At 52.0% G+C, this 16,526-nt stretch overlaps 5 protein-coding genes across 5 annotated transcripts; 2 read left to right on the top strand and 3 right to left on the bottom strand.

The window, feature by feature from the left end:
• Positions 1–1,503: 1,503 nt before the first annotated feature.
• QC761_508180 (uncharacterized protein) lies at positions 1,504–3,590 on the bottom strand (the record flags this gene model as incomplete). The annotated part of the gene is made up of 2 exons (XM_062880031.1): positions 1,504–2,236; positions 2,296–3,590. The coding sequence occupies 2 exons, from the start codon at positions 3,588–3,590 to the stop codon at positions 1,765–1,767; spliced, it is 1,767 nt and encodes a 588-aa protein (XP_062731349.1). The 3' UTR covers positions 1,504–1,764.
• A 2,944-nt stretch (positions 3,591–6,534) lies between these two features.
• On the bottom strand, positions 6,535–9,086 carry GDE1_2 (Glycerophosphocholine phosphodiesterase; the record flags this gene model as incomplete). The annotated part of the gene is made up of 3 exons (XM_062880030.1): positions 6,535–6,615; positions 6,664–8,870; positions 8,921–9,086. 3 exons carry the CDS (start codon positions 9,084–9,086, stop codon positions 6,535–6,537), a joined length of 2,454 nt encoding a protein of 817 aa, XP_062731348.1.
• A 389-nt stretch (positions 9,087–9,475) lies between these two features.
• On the top strand, positions 9,476–11,912 carry QC761_508160 (uncharacterized protein; the record flags this gene model as incomplete). Its single annotated transcript, XM_062880029.1, has 5 exons — positions 9,476–9,822; positions 9,962–10,063; positions 10,155–10,167; positions 10,243–11,388; positions 11,424–11,912. The coding sequence occupies 5 exons, from the start codon at positions 9,476–9,478 to the stop codon at positions 11,910–11,912; spliced, it is 2,097 nt and encodes a 698-aa protein (XP_062731347.1).
• A 102-nt stretch (positions 11,913–12,014) lies between these two features.
• Positions 12,015–16,303, bottom strand: QC761_508150 (uncharacterized protein). The gene is made up of 4 exons (XM_062880028.1): positions 13,782–16,303; positions 12,539–13,725; positions 12,210–12,487; positions 12,015–12,153 (listed from the first exon to the last, which is right to left on the bottom strand). The coding sequence occupies exons 1-3, from the start codon at positions 13,941–13,943 to the stop codon at positions 12,274–12,276; spliced, it is 1,563 nt and encodes a 520-aa protein (XP_062731345.1). The 5' UTR covers positions 13,944–16,303; the 3' UTR covers positions 12,015–12,153; positions 12,210–12,273.
• CAT1 (catalase A) lies at positions 14,321–16,252 on the top strand (the record flags this gene model as incomplete). Its single annotated transcript, XM_062880027.1, has 5 exons — positions 14,321–14,496; positions 14,551–14,581; positions 14,659–14,794; positions 14,849–15,846; positions 15,900–16,252. The coding sequence occupies exons 1-5, from the start codon at positions 14,488–14,490 to the stop codon at positions 16,250–16,252; spliced, it is 1,527 nt and encodes a 508-aa protein (XP_062731346.1). The 5' UTR covers positions 14,321–14,487.
• Positions 16,304–16,526: the final 223 nt, after the last annotated feature.

Below are 16,526 nucleotides of genomic sequence, written 5' to 3'. Positions count from 1 at the left end.
ATGCGCGTTCTCTCACCTGGCAGTTCTCTAACGCCATATATGCTGATATCTCGTTTTGGAACTCCTCCTGAGAGTCGCGATCTCGAAGCCTGATTCGTTTAACCGCAACTATCTTCTAGACGCAAAGCTGTGTCAGGGAACCTTGAAACTACTGAGATTATACCAGTTGCTAGCGTCTTGCTCTACCCCCACGCCTCTTGATAACGTCGTGTACAGTGTAAAGCTGAACCACTGTGTTGATCTTACGCGCCAAGACTGTCTCGTGGGCTGCCCATGGAAGTATACATCTCTCCGCCAGATTCTGGGCGAAGAAAAAAGAGTTGAGTAGCGGGATTGGATTGAACTGAAATTGGTGTTGATCAAAGGCTGCCCAAGCTGTTGCGCCATCTTTCCCAACCAAAAATATTCTTGGATCGGGACTTTCCAGCGGAAGGTTGTGGTCATCAATGTTGCTGTTACTGAAACGAGAAATGTAGTTGACCCGAAAACCAGTGTCTGTGGTACAGTAGACAATGATGGAGAATGTGCGAATGAAGCGTTTGCGTATGCTTTCGATCTTCACAACTTGCGACCACTCAGCGCTCGAATCAAGAACTTCTCGGATTCGGTCCGTCTCCCAATATGTATCAAGCGCATAATAAGGTATATATCTTTCTTCGTTTCCAGAGCCATCAAGACCCGTGAACCAAACTGACGAGACGTAGTCTCGAAAGGCAGCGAAGGGTTCCATATGGTGCGCCATCTTGATGATGCAATGACCACACTTGAGCTGAGCAACTTGGCGTGGGGAAAACCCTTCAACAACGGGAAATAATAGCAATGGCCAGCCTTCATCGGTCTTTCCATCGGTCGCAAGCGAGCGAAACCAGTAAAGCGAGGCTATCCCACAAGGGCCGTCAGCGTTTATTAGATGTCATCGGGTGGGCAGTCTCAGGCTCCAGATGTTGTCGTGGGCGTTGTCGTCGACGGAAGATTTAAATGAACAAGGGAAGCCATGGCAGCCAACTGATAAGGCTCTAAAGAGGGGGTGGTGTGTGTGCAAGGGGTTCTTCCGGATTGGCCATGCACACCAGCCTCACCCCTCCCCCAAAGGTGAGGCTCAAGTTCTGTGGCGTTGTGTGGCCCGCATCACACCAGCAGATATTTGTTACCAAATAACCCTCAACATTGCAGCGCCTGTTGACATCCGGCAAGCAATACCAAGCCTTTCCTCTTAACAGATGTCCATGCCTCTGGAGTTGAAGAAAGATTAACTTCAACAGTTGCAGTCGATAGTGGATCTCAGGGGGGGGCAAAACGCTCGGTACCCTCCTAAGACTTGACAGACAACGCAAGGATCAAACCAGACACGATCCATTAGAAGACGTAATGATCTATTATTCCTAGTCCTCGCGTATCTCGTAAAGGCAGTATGCCTTGGGATCATCTCACCACTCGTCAAAGAACGGACGGCGGAACTGGCGACTGCAGACATCAGCACACCACACATCAGGTCACTCAAAACACAACACAATTCCTTGATCTTCATCCATTCCATTCACTTCAGATCCACCACTAATACATAACAACAGGGTATCCTTTCTTTGCTTCTCGCATGCTTGCTTCCATGCTCGCCAAGTCATCATCAAATCATCCCTCTTTTTTGAACACTTGTGCCCTCCCATCCCACCCGGCCCATATACATGTATCCAAAAACGATTATCATTCCAACCCAATAAAAAGAAAAACAAAAACTCGCTTGTTTAAAATCCAAATGTCCATCCCTCAGGCGCTCTTGATACCCTTCTCCTCCTCAACACTATCCCCCGCACTCGTCGGCCTCGCCGCAGTCACCACACTCTGGTTCTGCCCAGCAACCGCCTCAGTAACATCCTCCACCTCCATCGGGAGCGTCAGGTTCAAGATCATGCAGATCATGGCCGTGACAGCAAAGCCAGTCTCCATGATGAGGGAGATGGCATCAAGGAAGCCCTGCAGGCCCTTGTTCTCGCCGCTGTAGCTGAAGACATTCTCAAAGTAGTTCGGCACAAGAGTAGCACCATAGCCGAGAGCAAGACCAGCAGTGAGGATGAATCTGTTGCGGCGGTTGAATGGCACACCCTTAGTGATAATGGCCATACCGGAAACGGCGACAGCGGTGAAAAGGAAGGTGGTCATGCCACCGAGGACGGCAGATGGGATAGCAACAAGGGAGGCGGCGAACTTGGCGAAGACACCCATGATGACAAGGAAGAAGCTATGGCAGGAGAGTCAGCATGTTGAGGGTCAGATCAGCGAGGGAAGAAAGGAGCTTACCAGCAGCAGTAACCGGCGCTTCTGTTGGCGCAGCGAGTCAAAGCAATAACACCATTGTTCTGGGCAAAGGTGGTAACAGGAGTGATGGTGCAGAGGGCAGCCAGCATACCGTTGATACCATCAGCCAAGACACCACCCTGGATTCTGCTCTCGTAGAGCTTGCCCTCCACCTCGAGTCTGGAGACATCGCAAGTAGCGGTGATATCACCAATAGCCTCGCAAGCGCAGATGATGAACACTGCCATCAGCGGCAACACCAGCGGTCCATAAAGCGTAAGCTTGAAGGTCTTGACCCAGATGAAGGAGGCAACAGGCGCATTGTCGATACCGGCACGGTTGAAGTAGCCAGTGGCAGCAGCAATGATGCAGCCAGTCAAGAGACCGATAATGACAGAGGTAGACTTCATGATGGGAGAACCGAAACGCTCGCAGAGGATGATGGTAACGAAGACGCTGAAGCCGAGACCGAGGTACTCTGGCGAACCCCACGGCAGGGCGTTCGGCGCAGAAATATCGGGGCAGCGGGCAAAGAACTCGGCGGGGTTCTTCTCAGCGCAGAGACCAGAGCCACCGGCCCAGTTCTTGAAGCCGGACTCGATGAGGTGGATACCGATGAGCATGACGGTAGGGCCGGTGACTATTGGGGGGAAGATACGGAGCATGATCTTTGGTGGCATGAAGCTCAGGGCGATTTCGAGGAGGGCGCAAAGGGCAGCTGTGCCAAGAACAGCGCCGTAGGCATCGGGGCAAGGGAGCTTGGCACCAAGCTCATCCTTTTGGCAAAAGCCATTCTCGTACATCTGGTTGAAGGCACCGGTGGCAACGGGAATAATGGCGAACGAGATACCGACGACAGAGATCAGACCAGTGCCAATGTAGTAGGGAGTGCCCTTGATGTGCACACGGGTAATCTGGATAGCGGAGAGGAGACCGGAGACGATGAGGGCGGTAGAGACGAGGTACTGAGTTTGCTCGGTGGTGAGGTTGACACCGCCGGCGCCGGACATGATGATTGGAGGTGTGATGATACCAGCCAACATGGCAAGGGCGTGCTGGAAGCCGAGAATCAGGGCGAGGACGACAGGCATGCGGTCGTTGAGGCCGAAGAATGGTGGAGCCTTGTCGGATTTGGCCATGAAGGGGAGGTTCGGCCGGAAAAGGAATGCGTAGTCATAGTCGCCGATGAGACCTTCCTTGGTAGTGAAGGTCTTTCTGATGGTATTGAGGCGATCGCCAAAAGTCTTCTTGGGCGTCTGCCCAGGGACAATCTGGGACGGACCTTGATCCTCATCCATGGTGGACGTTGAAGGCGGATGTGGACACCGGGGAGTTGAGGTTCAGGCGACGTCTGAGATGGAGAAAGGAGGACCCGGCAGATGCTGGGGTAGAAGAGAGTAGCTAAAGATGGAGTTGGGATGTCGAGAATGATGGTCCGGACTGTCAGAAAAACGTGCCAGGTCCCAGAACTTTAAATGTATGCAACGGCTCAAGGGCGTGGTCTGTCGTGGTGGCAGATCTGTACACCGGGTGGGCTGCCAAATGCTGCAAGGCCTTATCGGTGGAGGTGCACGAGTCCCACAAGCGGACAAGATCCTGGAGGCAGCGAAGTGGAGGTGTGGGACCCGGCAGGTCTCCAAACTCCTCCAGCGTCCAAAGCGGCTAGGATGTGCATATCCCCGCTGTCTACACATGCGACTTGTATCTCCTGGAAGTGTCACATTGGTTGCTGCTGCTGGTGTTGCTTCTGATGCTGCTACTGGTTCTCTGCCCTCTACTTCAGCTCTCAATCGGGCGGGGGGAACCGAGGGACCGCTCGCTCGGGGCCGGAAACCACCACAGCTCGTCCAACACCAAAGACTCCATCTCCAAGAAGAGTTAACTCCGCATAACCCCCGGGCTGGGGCGGGACCCTCCTGTCCAGCGTCTCCTCCACCCACGGGAACTCCATCGAGCACTAGTATTCTATCGATTCCGATATTAGGAACAACAAAGACACATTTTTTTTTCGCTCATGTCCGTTATGCCAGGCGGCGACAACAAGGAATAGTGCCTTGTGATGATCTGCTTCTGGATATCTCCTCGGTGTTGGTTAGATAAGTTCAGGCGTATTCGTGTGTGCTCGAGAGAAATGTCATGCAAGTCGTGTCCAATTTTGGACAACCGCCACGTGAGACGGCGAGGTTAATGATGTGGTTTGACATCTGAGGCGCACCACCACGAGGGAGCTTGGGCCAACGAGCTGGTGAAGCGATATCTGATTGACCTCGGTGTCGTCGACGGCTGGACGGATAATAGGGGTCCTATGGACCAAGACCGCAAGCCGCTGATGACCCCAGCGTGGGGGTCTGTTAATCGTGGTATATCTGCCACTAAACGCGTCCTTCAGTACGTGCTCCTTGATATCGATCGGTATCTAGTCGGGAACTCCACGAAAAGCAGCCGCAAGACTAGAAAACTGACAGCGGAATTACCGGGGTAGAGGGAACATTGGAGCCGGCGAGCACGAAAGCAATTGTGATTGGAATGGTGAACGAGGATGCCGTTGAAGTGTTGAGCGTGGGTGTTGAGAGTGAAGTTCACGATGAAACAGGTAAATTCCCGGCCGTTGATTGGCCAGAGATTAAGTTTTAGCGTCTGATAACACCGTCAGAGGCGTTCTTCCAAAGGGTGTCCAAGCTCCCCCCGATAACGCTAGCCTCAGCTGCAACGGATAGTGGGGTAAACACCCGAGGCAACCCCACTGCCATGCCTTCAACACCCCCCATCACAGCGTGGGACGCTGTCTCTTCCCCAAGAACGGGTTTGAGGCAAACAAAGCTGCCGGCGCTGACCTGCAAGAGCCGGCTAAGAAGGGGCGGCGGCGCCCGCCGTTGGCTCGCAAGTCTCCGTCCGATTTAGAAAATACCAAGCCTCTTGGCAAAAACACCTTAACTGTTGTTTGAAAGGTTTTGACCACCAAACATGTCGATATGTTTAAAGGCTCAAAACATCTCCTAAAAAGGACAAACAAATGAATCGGATAGCGGTGGATCACCCAGTACACAACAGCACGACAAAAAGCCGTTACCGAATCACCGAATCCAATGACTTGCTTCTGCGCGCCTAGTGTCAGACTCAATTGGGAAAGAAGTGGGGAGCAAGGTGGTTACGATGTGTCAGAGAATCCATACTGGCTTCAAGCTATTGCTGCCCACTGTCAGTCATTGATGGCGACATCTTTGCCTGTTCTGGGAATCCTGGGATAACAAGCACTGGTCATGCCAACTTATCTCCATCTCCATCTGTATGATCGACGCCCGCTTCAACGGTTCGGACAGGGACGAGGGGGGGGCGGGGGCCTGCCATGTGATGATGATCCTCTAGATAATCAAGGTTGGAGTCGCGGCACTTGCTCCGGTCTTGGCTGGGATAGGAAGGAGGATGGCTTGACAGCAATCATCGACATGTTTTGGGCTGTCTGGTTGGTCGGATTGGTGTGGATATCAATGAGAGGTTGGAGGTGGTGACGATGAAGGAAACGACCTTCCATGCTTTTGATGTCTTGATGTCAGCCCAGTAGGAGGTGAACAACAATCATGATTGTTTGACGTTTTGAATACGAGGAACGAAATTCCACTGTCATGATGACGGCAAACGAAGTGTGGAAGCCTGGGGCAAGGCACGCCGTTAAGCAGGTGGGGGAAGAGGAAAGAATATGGTAGGTAAGTCAAGTACCTAAGTAGACAATTTAGGGATGTTTGATGTGAGGATGAATAATATGGATCAGGGTAAGACAAAGGATTGGGGTCGTGTGTTGTGTGGCAGTGAAAACCTTCCGTAGTTCGACAACAAACCAAGAGAGGAGTTTGATATCTTTATACTCTCAACCACCACCACCACACACCTTACAACCGCCACGTGCCATTGTCGCTAATGCAGTGTCACTTCGCGTGCTTTGTACCTGCTTCTCATAATCATCCAGCCTATAACTAGAGAGTACCTCGCGGCAGATAAGGGTGGTCACTCGTCCATCCGTGGGCTGGCACTGCCTATCTGATAGATCTGATATGGCGATCTCCCACCATCCGCGAGGTACTCGGCATCAGCTTCCTAAGCTAAAACCAATGAGATGGAGCCGGGCACGTCACTTATGCTGCATCCTGCAGATCCAAGGCACTTGTGACATGTTTCACTTCCACCGCAGCCCAAAGCTGCCAGCACCAACAGATAACATCCTGCACCTAACCCCCATCAACCTCCCTAATTCAGCACCGCCAAGGTATCAGCTACCAAGCGGACCCGGTCCGCAACAATGATATCCACCCCCGCCGCTACCTGTTTCTGTAAAGTTTGTTAGCTCAGCCCTATGATTACTCGATGGTTACTCACCCTCACCACCTCCGCTTGGTTATTCAGCTCCCCATAGGTAGCACACACCAGCCCTCCCTTCTTCTTCACATACCCCACCAACCTCGGGCTCAACAGCAACGCCTCACACGCAAAGACTATCCCAGTCAAATTCCACCGTCTGGCAAACCTCACAGCCACTTGAACACTAGCCGCTCTAACCTCCATGTCCGTCATGGGAATCTTCCCAGCATTCGTAATAAAAAACACCGGGTAAGCCTTTTGTTTCAGAGACAGAAGAATGCATATCTCTGGTGTGAACGAAGAAAGCACGATCTTCCTCTTGGAACCCTTCTTGTTGTGCTGCCGTATCGTATCAAGAGCAACATCAACAAAGGTGTTCAACTCGATAGCCACCGGAGTCACACCAGCATCGACCGCTTCGTGTAAACGAGGGTATTTGATCTCGATATCCAACCCTATCTCCTCCGGCAGTTGCGTCAGGATGTCCTTGAGAGTAGCAAATGAATCCTGGATGAATTCCCCCCTGGTGTTTGGCTTGAAACCTTTGAGCTTGAAATCAACCGTGTGCTTCATCCTGTCCCGGATCTGGATCGCCCCTGCCTCGAACTGTTCCCCCAGTGAGCGAGATCGTGGTCTGGCATTGTTGCCTTCATCATGGGAACAAGGCTTCCCAAGCATGGAAAGGGGATTTCCGTGCGGAGATTGGATTTTGCTCGCATGTAAAAACTGATCCAGCGTGAGATCGTGAACGGGGACATCGGTGCCGGACTCGCTGAGGGAAAAGTCGTGGAAGCAGACTGCCTGCAGATCCCGGGTGACTTGGACGTCGAATTCGACAAAGGAGGCGCCGAGAGTGGCTGCTGAGAGGAAGGAGCCGACGGTGTTTTCTCCTATTTGGAGGTGTTTGTTGGCGATGAGGTTTTGGCCGGTGCCTCGATGTCCAATGAGCAAAGGTGGCGAAGACACTGGCGTGAGCGCTGTTTTCCATTCTTCTGGTGTAGAAAATCCTTGTGGCCCCTGAAGATCATGGATATATGGTTTGGCAATGAGGAAGGTGAATGTGACTGTTCCGGCCACACTCATCGTCTCTTTGTCCAAGATGGGAACAGTCTGCTCGCGGATGAGACTCTGTCGTCCTGTTCCAAATTGATGGGAATTCCCCTCTAGAAGAGCGGTCCCGCTTCCAAGCAAGACATTTCCCTCAGGGGTGGCGCGGTAAACGTGGAATATCAACTGTGCTGCGACGTCTGAAGAAATTGTAAAGATAAAGGGGTCGTTGATTTGATCGTCCAGGATGGGAAGCTGCACTTTCCGTCGGAGTTGGGACTTGTTTCCCGCGGCTGATATAGTTAGGTAGAAAGAAGCAACGTCTTGGTTTGTTCCGGGGGCGTATACCGAGGAGCAGTAGCTCAAATCAACTTCCGTCACTACCCTGTCTTTCCTTGAACTCCCCAGCGTGGCAATAATGATCTGCTCACCCTCTCTGCAGTGCTCAGGAGCGTAAACGGAGGGTCCAATTGGACTCTGTTCAGGTCCACCAGTCAACCCATCGGTATCGGTGGTTTCAAAGAGACCAGCCACGGCGAGGTGCCCTTTGAAAACAGCGTACTCTTTGGCAGTCCACCCGAAATGATCCTTTTGGTGCTGATTCGACCCCGCTTCGAGCAGTAGTTGTACGATATCTAAGTGGCCGTCCACGGCGGCAAAGAAGAGCGGTGTCCAACCTCTTGATATGTCGGGAATGTCATGGTCGAGACCACTTTTGGCCAAAGCTTTGAGAAGAAGATTTGTGTAATCGAGCCGACCAAGCTGAGCGGTAACATGGAGGGCGTTTTCCCCACGGGCAGATAGATAGCGCAGGTTTTTTGAGTCTTGTACCAGAGCAAGAACCCGTTCGTCATCTTGATACCTGATCGCCACCTGGAGAGGGTTCGCTGTTCTCGGCTTGTTGGGGAGAATTCCATCCTGGAGCCCATTCCCATTTTGCTGATTGTAAAATTTCATTTGCCGTGAGTTTTTCCAGAAGGCAAATCTGCTGGGATCTGGACTGCCAGCGTGACCATTTCGCTTGAGCTTTGTGATGATTCTTTCGATAGCGTCCACGTTGACTCTTCCAAACCACTGCAGTTTATCCAAATCTTCTTGCTGGAAGCTGTCGGTGTTGATTTCGTGTTGGTAGAAGGCTTCTAGAGCAGGAACGGCATTGTCCAAGTACTCATAGATGTCTGCGGACTGTTAATACTACGCTGTTAAAGGGGCATGCTGTGGTACTTACCTGCGATGTTGCCCAGTTTGGCATGTTTCTTGAGCAAGTTGCAGTCGACATAGTGCTCACTCCATTCCGGAACAAAATTCCGGTGATAATTCTGCCCAAACCTCATCTTGACGGTGGTAATGGGGATGGAAGTGGTGCTTTGTGATCGGGCCGGACCGTTGCTCATGTCGACGGGCAACCCGAAATCTCTCATTGGAACACCCGAAACAGGTCACGTGTGGTGTCTCCATCTTTGAGTTAGTTTCACTGTCTTTTCAGCTGAACGGTGACCCTCTTGCATAGCCTTCGCAGCAGCAGCAGCCTGGCCCAATGGATATTTGCTATCCCGACAGAAATGTGGCATTCAGGTAGCCCGTCTCCTGCCCACGTTCGCAACCCCGCAACGTTTGACACCTGCTCATTGCATTTGAATTCATCGTCGACATGTAGCAAAACTCACAAGCCGGCTGTCATCACTTGCCATTTTCACTCCATGAGCACCCGATAGGACATTTGACACAGTCTCCTGTTCGATTCCATCACCACGGATCCTTCGACACCACACAGCCAATAGTCATGGACCCCTTATCCCTCGCTGCCAGTATCATCACGGTGGCTAGCCTTGCAGCCTCTACCTGCTCAGCCATCTCTGAATTGCGCTCACTTTGCAAATGCCTCCCGGGGCGCATCCATGCCATAGGGAACGAGGTGGCCGATCTCGAGGTCGTTCTTTCACAGGTCGCCGCACTCCTGAAGGAGCGGTCCAATCTTCTGGGCTCACAGCAGACCATACGCTCCATTCCTCATTTATTGATTCAGGCACGACTCAAACTAAACCAACTCGCATCCATCGTTGAGCGGCTCACCGCGGCATCGTCGGAATACAAGATCCCCGTTCTCAAAGCCGGCATATGGCTCAAAGAGTAGGGCCGTCTTCAAACCCTGCAAGAAGACATTCGAACAGTCAAGTCTAGTTTGAACATTCTTCTTGGAGCCTCCAACTCGTATGATTATTGGATCCATCTATTCTAGGGCAACACTGATTTGCATCTCCTGACACAGACAAGACATGGTTAAGATTCGACTTGATATACAAGAAATATCATCACTCACCACCAGATCCTCCATTCAATCGACACAAGAGCATCTTGCTATGAGCAAAGCGTTTATGAGCTCAATGGCAGGCATTGACGAGCGTGTTGCCCGTGTTGAGGCGCTCATCAGGGCGCAGACAGAACTGCTTCATGAGCGACAGTTTTCGCAGATTGGTTCAACATACCAGGGCCTCGCGAGAACTACAAAACGACAGACAATCTCGAAATTGGAAAAGAAAACAGCGACAGTATGCTCCGAAGACACCATCGGTGTTCGTGTTCGACCTTTCATTGCAACATGCAACACCGGCTGCCGATGCTGTTGCCACACTCAGCAGCGTTCTGCAAACGCCAGCAATTCTACACAATTTGTTGGGAAGATTGTTTCTTGGGTATTCTGGACTACCACTTCGCAGTTCAAAGTGCGACAGCGAAGAATGCCGCGGTGCTCGTGCCAGGCAAGTCAGCATGGAATACTGGTTTCCCATGTCACTGTGGTCCACCATCATCAGACTCCAAATCGTGACAACCCTCAACGGAGGACCATCACTGTATCTCGATTCTCTCAGAAGAATACCCGACTCTTCTCAGGCCGTTGATTTTGCTCAAAAGGGTAACACACGGGGGTTGCAGTATCTCTTCAATAATGGACTTGCTTCCCCACGAGATGTCAGCACAAGCCGCGGCTACACTCTGCTGAGATGGGCCTTGTATGCAAAGCAGTACGAAACCGTCAAGTTTCTTGTTCACGCTGGCGCAGACGCCGATTACCGACCGATATCCGAATTTGACAATAGTCCAAGACTCAAGGCGTGTCATTTTCTGCTGGAAGGTGGGCTATCTGAGGCGGCAACAGAAGCTATCAGGACAATCACACGGGGAAGTTATTTTCTCGACGACTTCATCGAGGCGTCCAAGTTTACGCAAATTCACAAGATTGTCTTGGGGCTCTCGCTTCAGATCCTAGAAGAGGAGCTTATTCGGAACCCTGGGGATACGAATGTACAGGACTCCATGGGACGCACTCCGCTGGCGTGGGCTGCGGCCAAGGGTGATGTCCAGACAGTGGCCACACTGCTCAGCTTTGGTGCCGACCCCAACATCATGGATGTCCAGATCTCTGGACCATTGTCCAATGCAGCAGCTCAGGGTCATACTGCATGCGTCAAACTTCTCCTTGAGGCAGGGGCAGATCCGGACCCTCTTCCCCCGAAAGGTGTCCAGAAAGGCAGTCCGCTTAGCGTCGCCTCGCGGAACAGCAAGGACGCTACTCTGCTTAAGAGATTGCTGGATTTCGGTGCTGATGTCAACACCCGTACGGTGGAAGGAAAGACGCCACTATTCATGCGACAAGGAATGACAACGCCAGTTTTGCCATGCTCCTTTTGGAGTACGGTGCTAACTTGAACACCACGGCCATCACAGGGTAGACACCTCTCACGACGGCAATTACATACAACAGCCACAACGTCTTACGTCTCTTTCTCGATCGATGGTCAGAATACAGCGTCTGGCCTCGTCTCAAAGGGCCGAATCTCATCAAAATTGCGGCGTTGTACGGTGACGTGGGAACGATGGATATTCTGGCGAACGCGAGTCACTTTCGGCCAAACCATGACAAGGAGTATACACTCGGCAACTTCAAGGCTATTCTACGTCAAAGAGAGGATGTTACGGAGGAGCTGGTGTGGGCATTTGATGAACTTTTGAGTGTCATCAATGCGGCACTGGATATGAGGAGGGGTGAGGAGGATTTGATGGAGGCTGGATTCTTTTCTTGCTTGGGTTCGAGGTCGAATACGTGGGAGGATGGTTTTTGGAGGAAGGAGGAGGACTCGGAGAGTGATGAGGAGTCGGTAGAGAGTTTTCAGGATGCGGTTGAGAAATTGGAGGTCATTGCAGCAGCGGAGGTGCGTTAGATGAGTAAAGATAGGATCATCAAACGCGTTGCTGTTTGTGCGTATCGTGGATTGTTGTGACCTGCTGTGAGCTACACTCGGCAAATTTCTTTGATGTCATTTGCGTGTTCTTCAGAGCTACACGAGCTGGACAACGTTTCTCGTTTACTAGACAGGCATATACATCATCGAAGAACATCAACTGCCACAAGAAAGAACGAAATAGGGGTACATGAAATCGCAAAGATGAAGCGCCGGTAATCTGGACCAGACTCAACATTTGTGCAGCACAGAAGTTAGAAAGTCTTGGCACATTACCACTGAGTACCCCCGAACCCCCTGACCCACCTAGAACAACCTGATGGGCAAAATCCCCAGGCATCTACTCCAACGGATCCCTCCAAGCCCTTGACTCCATGGCCTTCGCATACTCCTCATCAGTCTCCAAATCAAATTGAATCGGTCTCGTGATCGGCACGATGGGGGTATTGTTCTCCTCCAACTGCTTGAGCCTCGCAGCAGTGTTCGGCCTCGACTTGTTGATACTGTAGATTTTGACGCGATGAGCAGAGGAAGTGACGTGCAAGTCCCAGTTCCTGATCTATCAGTCAGTACCAACCCCTCCACCATAATCGGGTTTTACTTACCAAGCACTCCTAACAAAAGTAGGCTGCGTATTCATCGCATTATCCCAGCACCTCACGCACATCTCCAACCACCCCTCCGCATCAACCGGCAAATCAACCCACCATGTCCTCCAGGCGTAAAAGTACTTGGTAGACATATTCTCCGTCGGGACCTCATACCAAATACTCCCCCCATCTCCACTAACTTCCACCCTCACCGGCCAGTGCCCTCCCCCAGAGTAAGCCCACCCCGCCAGCCTAACCCTCCCCTCATGCACAATCTGATCCATATTTTTCGGCGTAATAATCGCCGAGCTAACCGGCATATCCTGAATGGAAAACCCATTACTGTACGTCGCATTCTGCTTCCCAATCTGCGGCGTATAATACAAATACTCCTTACGCTGCACCGGCGCCATGCTCGGCCGGTGGATGGCCCTGATTTTATACAACCACTTGACGCTCCTCGCCCCAATATACCCAAACACCACCACCCTCACCGGGAACCCATGAATTTTCGGCAGCTGCTCCCCGTTCATATCCCACGCCAGCAGCACCTCATGCGCCTTGACCTTCCTCCACGGCACACTAACAACATAATTGTGCACCCCCCCCTTCTTAAAGTACGTGTCCGCACCATAAAACTCGATATTATCCGCCCCCTTATCATCAACAAGACCACCACAATACTTGATAACCCTCTTAAGCGAAACCCCCGTCCATCTCGCAGTAGAGATAGCGCCCTCCCCCCACGGCGCGTTGATCAGTTCGTCGCCATCGCCAGGGTACTCATGTATCTGCTCTATCCGACGAGTACCGCTGCATTGAAGCGTGACAATATTAGATTGCCTAGGAAAAGTCTTCTCATCCTGAAGCTGCGCCAAAGTGAGTTTCTTCGGGTTCTTAACCAAACCGCCAATGTCAAGAGTCCATTTAGCGGGATCGATGTCAGGGATGCCGCCGTGGTTGCGGACAAAGTGGTCTTTGTTGTTTGTGAGTTCTGTTTTGATGAGGCGGTCGCCGGGGGCTTCGCCGTTGTAGGGGAACTGCAGAATGTGGGTCATGTCTGGAGACTTTTCTTGGAGGACGGTTTCCCAGCTGTGGTGGAAGATGTGGGATAGGCCCAAGGCGGAGTGGTACTGCTTCCAGCGTTCGCCCGTGAGGACGGGGTTGGTGGTTGGGAGGGGGATGAGTTGGAACTCGGGGGGCTAATGTGAATGGTGAGTGTGTGTTGGGGTGACCGCGGTCAGCTGCGAGAACTCACTTCGGGAAAATCATATCTCTTTAGGACTTCCTGAGCTTGCTTCTTCTTCTCGGGGAATTCCTCCCATTCGACATATCCCTTCCAACCCTCCTTCTCCTCAGCAAAGTGAGGTGTCTCCCCCTTTGGCCTGAAAGGCAGTGCGTTGGGTTCTGCGGGGGCCATGGGGATGGTCTGCGTGGCCGGACGTGTGGGTTGGAACAAGCTTTTGCCAAGGTATTTAGGAAAAGAAGGGGGTGAATGCCGGTTTTGTAGTATTGAGCGGCTTGTTTCTCCGATAATCACGATTGCTGTGTTTTACACGGTTCTGCAGGTGGCTGAGTGATTGTTGTGCAGGACGGTTACAGCAGCACATTTTGGTAATGCTGTCATTGGCACGTCATGCATTTACACACCATTATTACCATTATTTCCACGAACAACCTTTCGAGAGCCGGATTCACCAGACAAATAACTTGTTATCGGATTAATTTCAATGATCGTAGAGTAGTAATGGGTGGTACGATCTGCGAGTATTTCAGAGCGGTGACGTCAATGACACCAGATTATCCACCGATGTTGATGATATGTTGATGATGCGTGGATGTGTGCGAGATGGTATATCAATCGAGTGTTAATGATTAAGTTGTGGCTGCAATAGCTGCTACTCCAAACAATCCTTTTGTACCACTATTATTGGAACGGCAGGAAAGAGGTTGACAGCTTCAAGATGACTCCAGTAAGTCAGACACCATGATGGAGGCAAGCAGGTCCATGCTGATGGCAGTGCAAGGACGACGCCCCCATCGTTACATTGGCCGAAGGTACCTACCCATCTTCTATCACCTCTTCCGAGTAAGCACTCTGTGTTGTGACACGCAGCTGACTGAGCACTGCCCAGGCCGGCCTGTCCATGACCCAACCGCGGCAACTGTTCTACGTGGTGAAAAGCCCAAGGGAGGGCAGCTATCACTTTTATCAGACACCCAGCTCATAGAGACCCTCGCCCACTTTCCTCGGGAGAGGATTCCTGAGAGGTAGGGCCGACCTCGCGCTCACCCATGGGCAGGCACTAACTGTCATTTGCACAGAGTCGTACACGCCAAAGCCGCAGGAGCATGGGGTGAATTCGAGTGCACTCACGATGTATCAGACTTTACATCCGCTGCTTTCCTGAGCAAGGTGGGCAAGAAGACCAAGGTCCTCGCCCGCCTGTCGACAGTAGCCGGAGAGAAGGGGTCTTCAGACACCACCCGAGACATCCGCGGGTTCGCCCTCAAGATGTTTACCGAAGAAGGCAATTGGGATTTCGTCGGCAACGATCTTCCAGTCTTTTTCATCCGAGATCCCGTCAAATTCCCGAGTCTAAACCGCTCCCACAAACGACATCCCCAAACCAACGTCCCTGACTCGACCATGTTCTGGGACTTTCACAACAACAACCAGGAAGGTGTCCATTGCCTCATGCAGCTCTTCGGAGGGCGCGGTATCCCCAAGTCTCTGCGCAACATCAACGGTTTCGGGAACCACACCTTCAAGTTCGGCAAGCCAGAAGACAGCACTTTCAAATATGTCAAGATCCATTTCAAGCCTGACGCTGGGATCCAGAACCTTGAGTCTGATGAAGCTGTCAAGTTGGCGGGAGAAGAGCCTGACTACCATATCAAGGACCTGTACAATGCCATTGAGAAGGGGGACTACCCCTCCTGGACGATGTACTTCCAGATCATGGATCCAAAGGAGGCGGAAACTTACCGCTGGAATGTCTTTGACATCACCCGCATCTGGCCACAGAAGGACTACCCGCTGAGACCCATTGGTAGGCTGACCCTCAACCGCAACCCCGACAACCATTTCCAGGACATTGAGCAGGCAGCCTTCAGTCCCAGCACGATGGTTCCTGGCATCGGCCCCAGTGCCGATCCCATGCTGCAAGCGAGAATGTTTAGCTATCCGGATGCAGCCAGATACCGCGTGGGTCCCAACTACCAACAGCTGCCATGCAACCGCGCCCAGTACGTCTATTCGCCGTACCAAAGAGACGGGCCGATGCGTGTGGACGGCAACTATGACGGTGATCCGGACTATGGTAAGTCCTTCACTTGACCCCTCGACACAGAGCCTCGATGCTGACTGTCCCAGTCCGATCCTCCTTCCGCTCTCTTCGTCTCGGCCCAGCAGATATTGCCCACGATGAGTGGGTGGGCAAAGTCACTCAGTTCTCGTCGGAAGTGACAGACGAAGACTTTGAGCAGCCTCGTGATCTCTGGAAGATCTTTAAGAGCAACGGTGAAGACAAGGTCTTTGCCAAGAATGTTGCGGCCCATGTTGGCAAGGCTCTTCCTCAAGTACAGAAGGCGACGATCGAGATGTTTAATCGGGTTGACAAGGAGGTCGGGGAGGCGATACAGAAGGCTCTTGATGAGTTGGATAACAAGGGCGGTGCGGGGATAGAGCATAGCAGTGCTCCTTGCTCCAAGGAGAAGAAGAAGTAGTTGTGCCTGTCCATCAAGGTTCATCCAAGAAATACAAAAATAAAAACCTCCACCAGGCACCAACCTCTCGGATTTCCCTGCAAACACTTCCGCACAGACCACTTTGCGACAACGTGGTGACTGCCCCACTTCCTCCTCACAACATCACACAACAATTCCCCTCTGATTGGCCCCCCGCTCACCATCCAACTCACCGACGACGGGCCACTCCCCCCCCCCAGCCTCCTCCTGCAGGTGTTGAAGATGTCGGATGCTGCTGGAGGGAAAAATCAGG

Source organism: Podospora bellae-mahoneyi, chromosome 5, assembly GCF_035222275.1.
Source record: "Podospora bellae-mahoneyi strain CBS 112042 chromosome 5, whole genome shotgun sequence".
NCBI classification, from domain to species: Eukaryota; Fungi; Ascomycota; class Sordariomycetes; order Sordariales; family Podosporaceae; genus Podospora; species Podospora bellae-mahoneyi.
The sequence above is the reverse complement of the archived record's forward strand: the minus strand, read 5'-3'. Positions and strand labels throughout refer to the sequence as shown.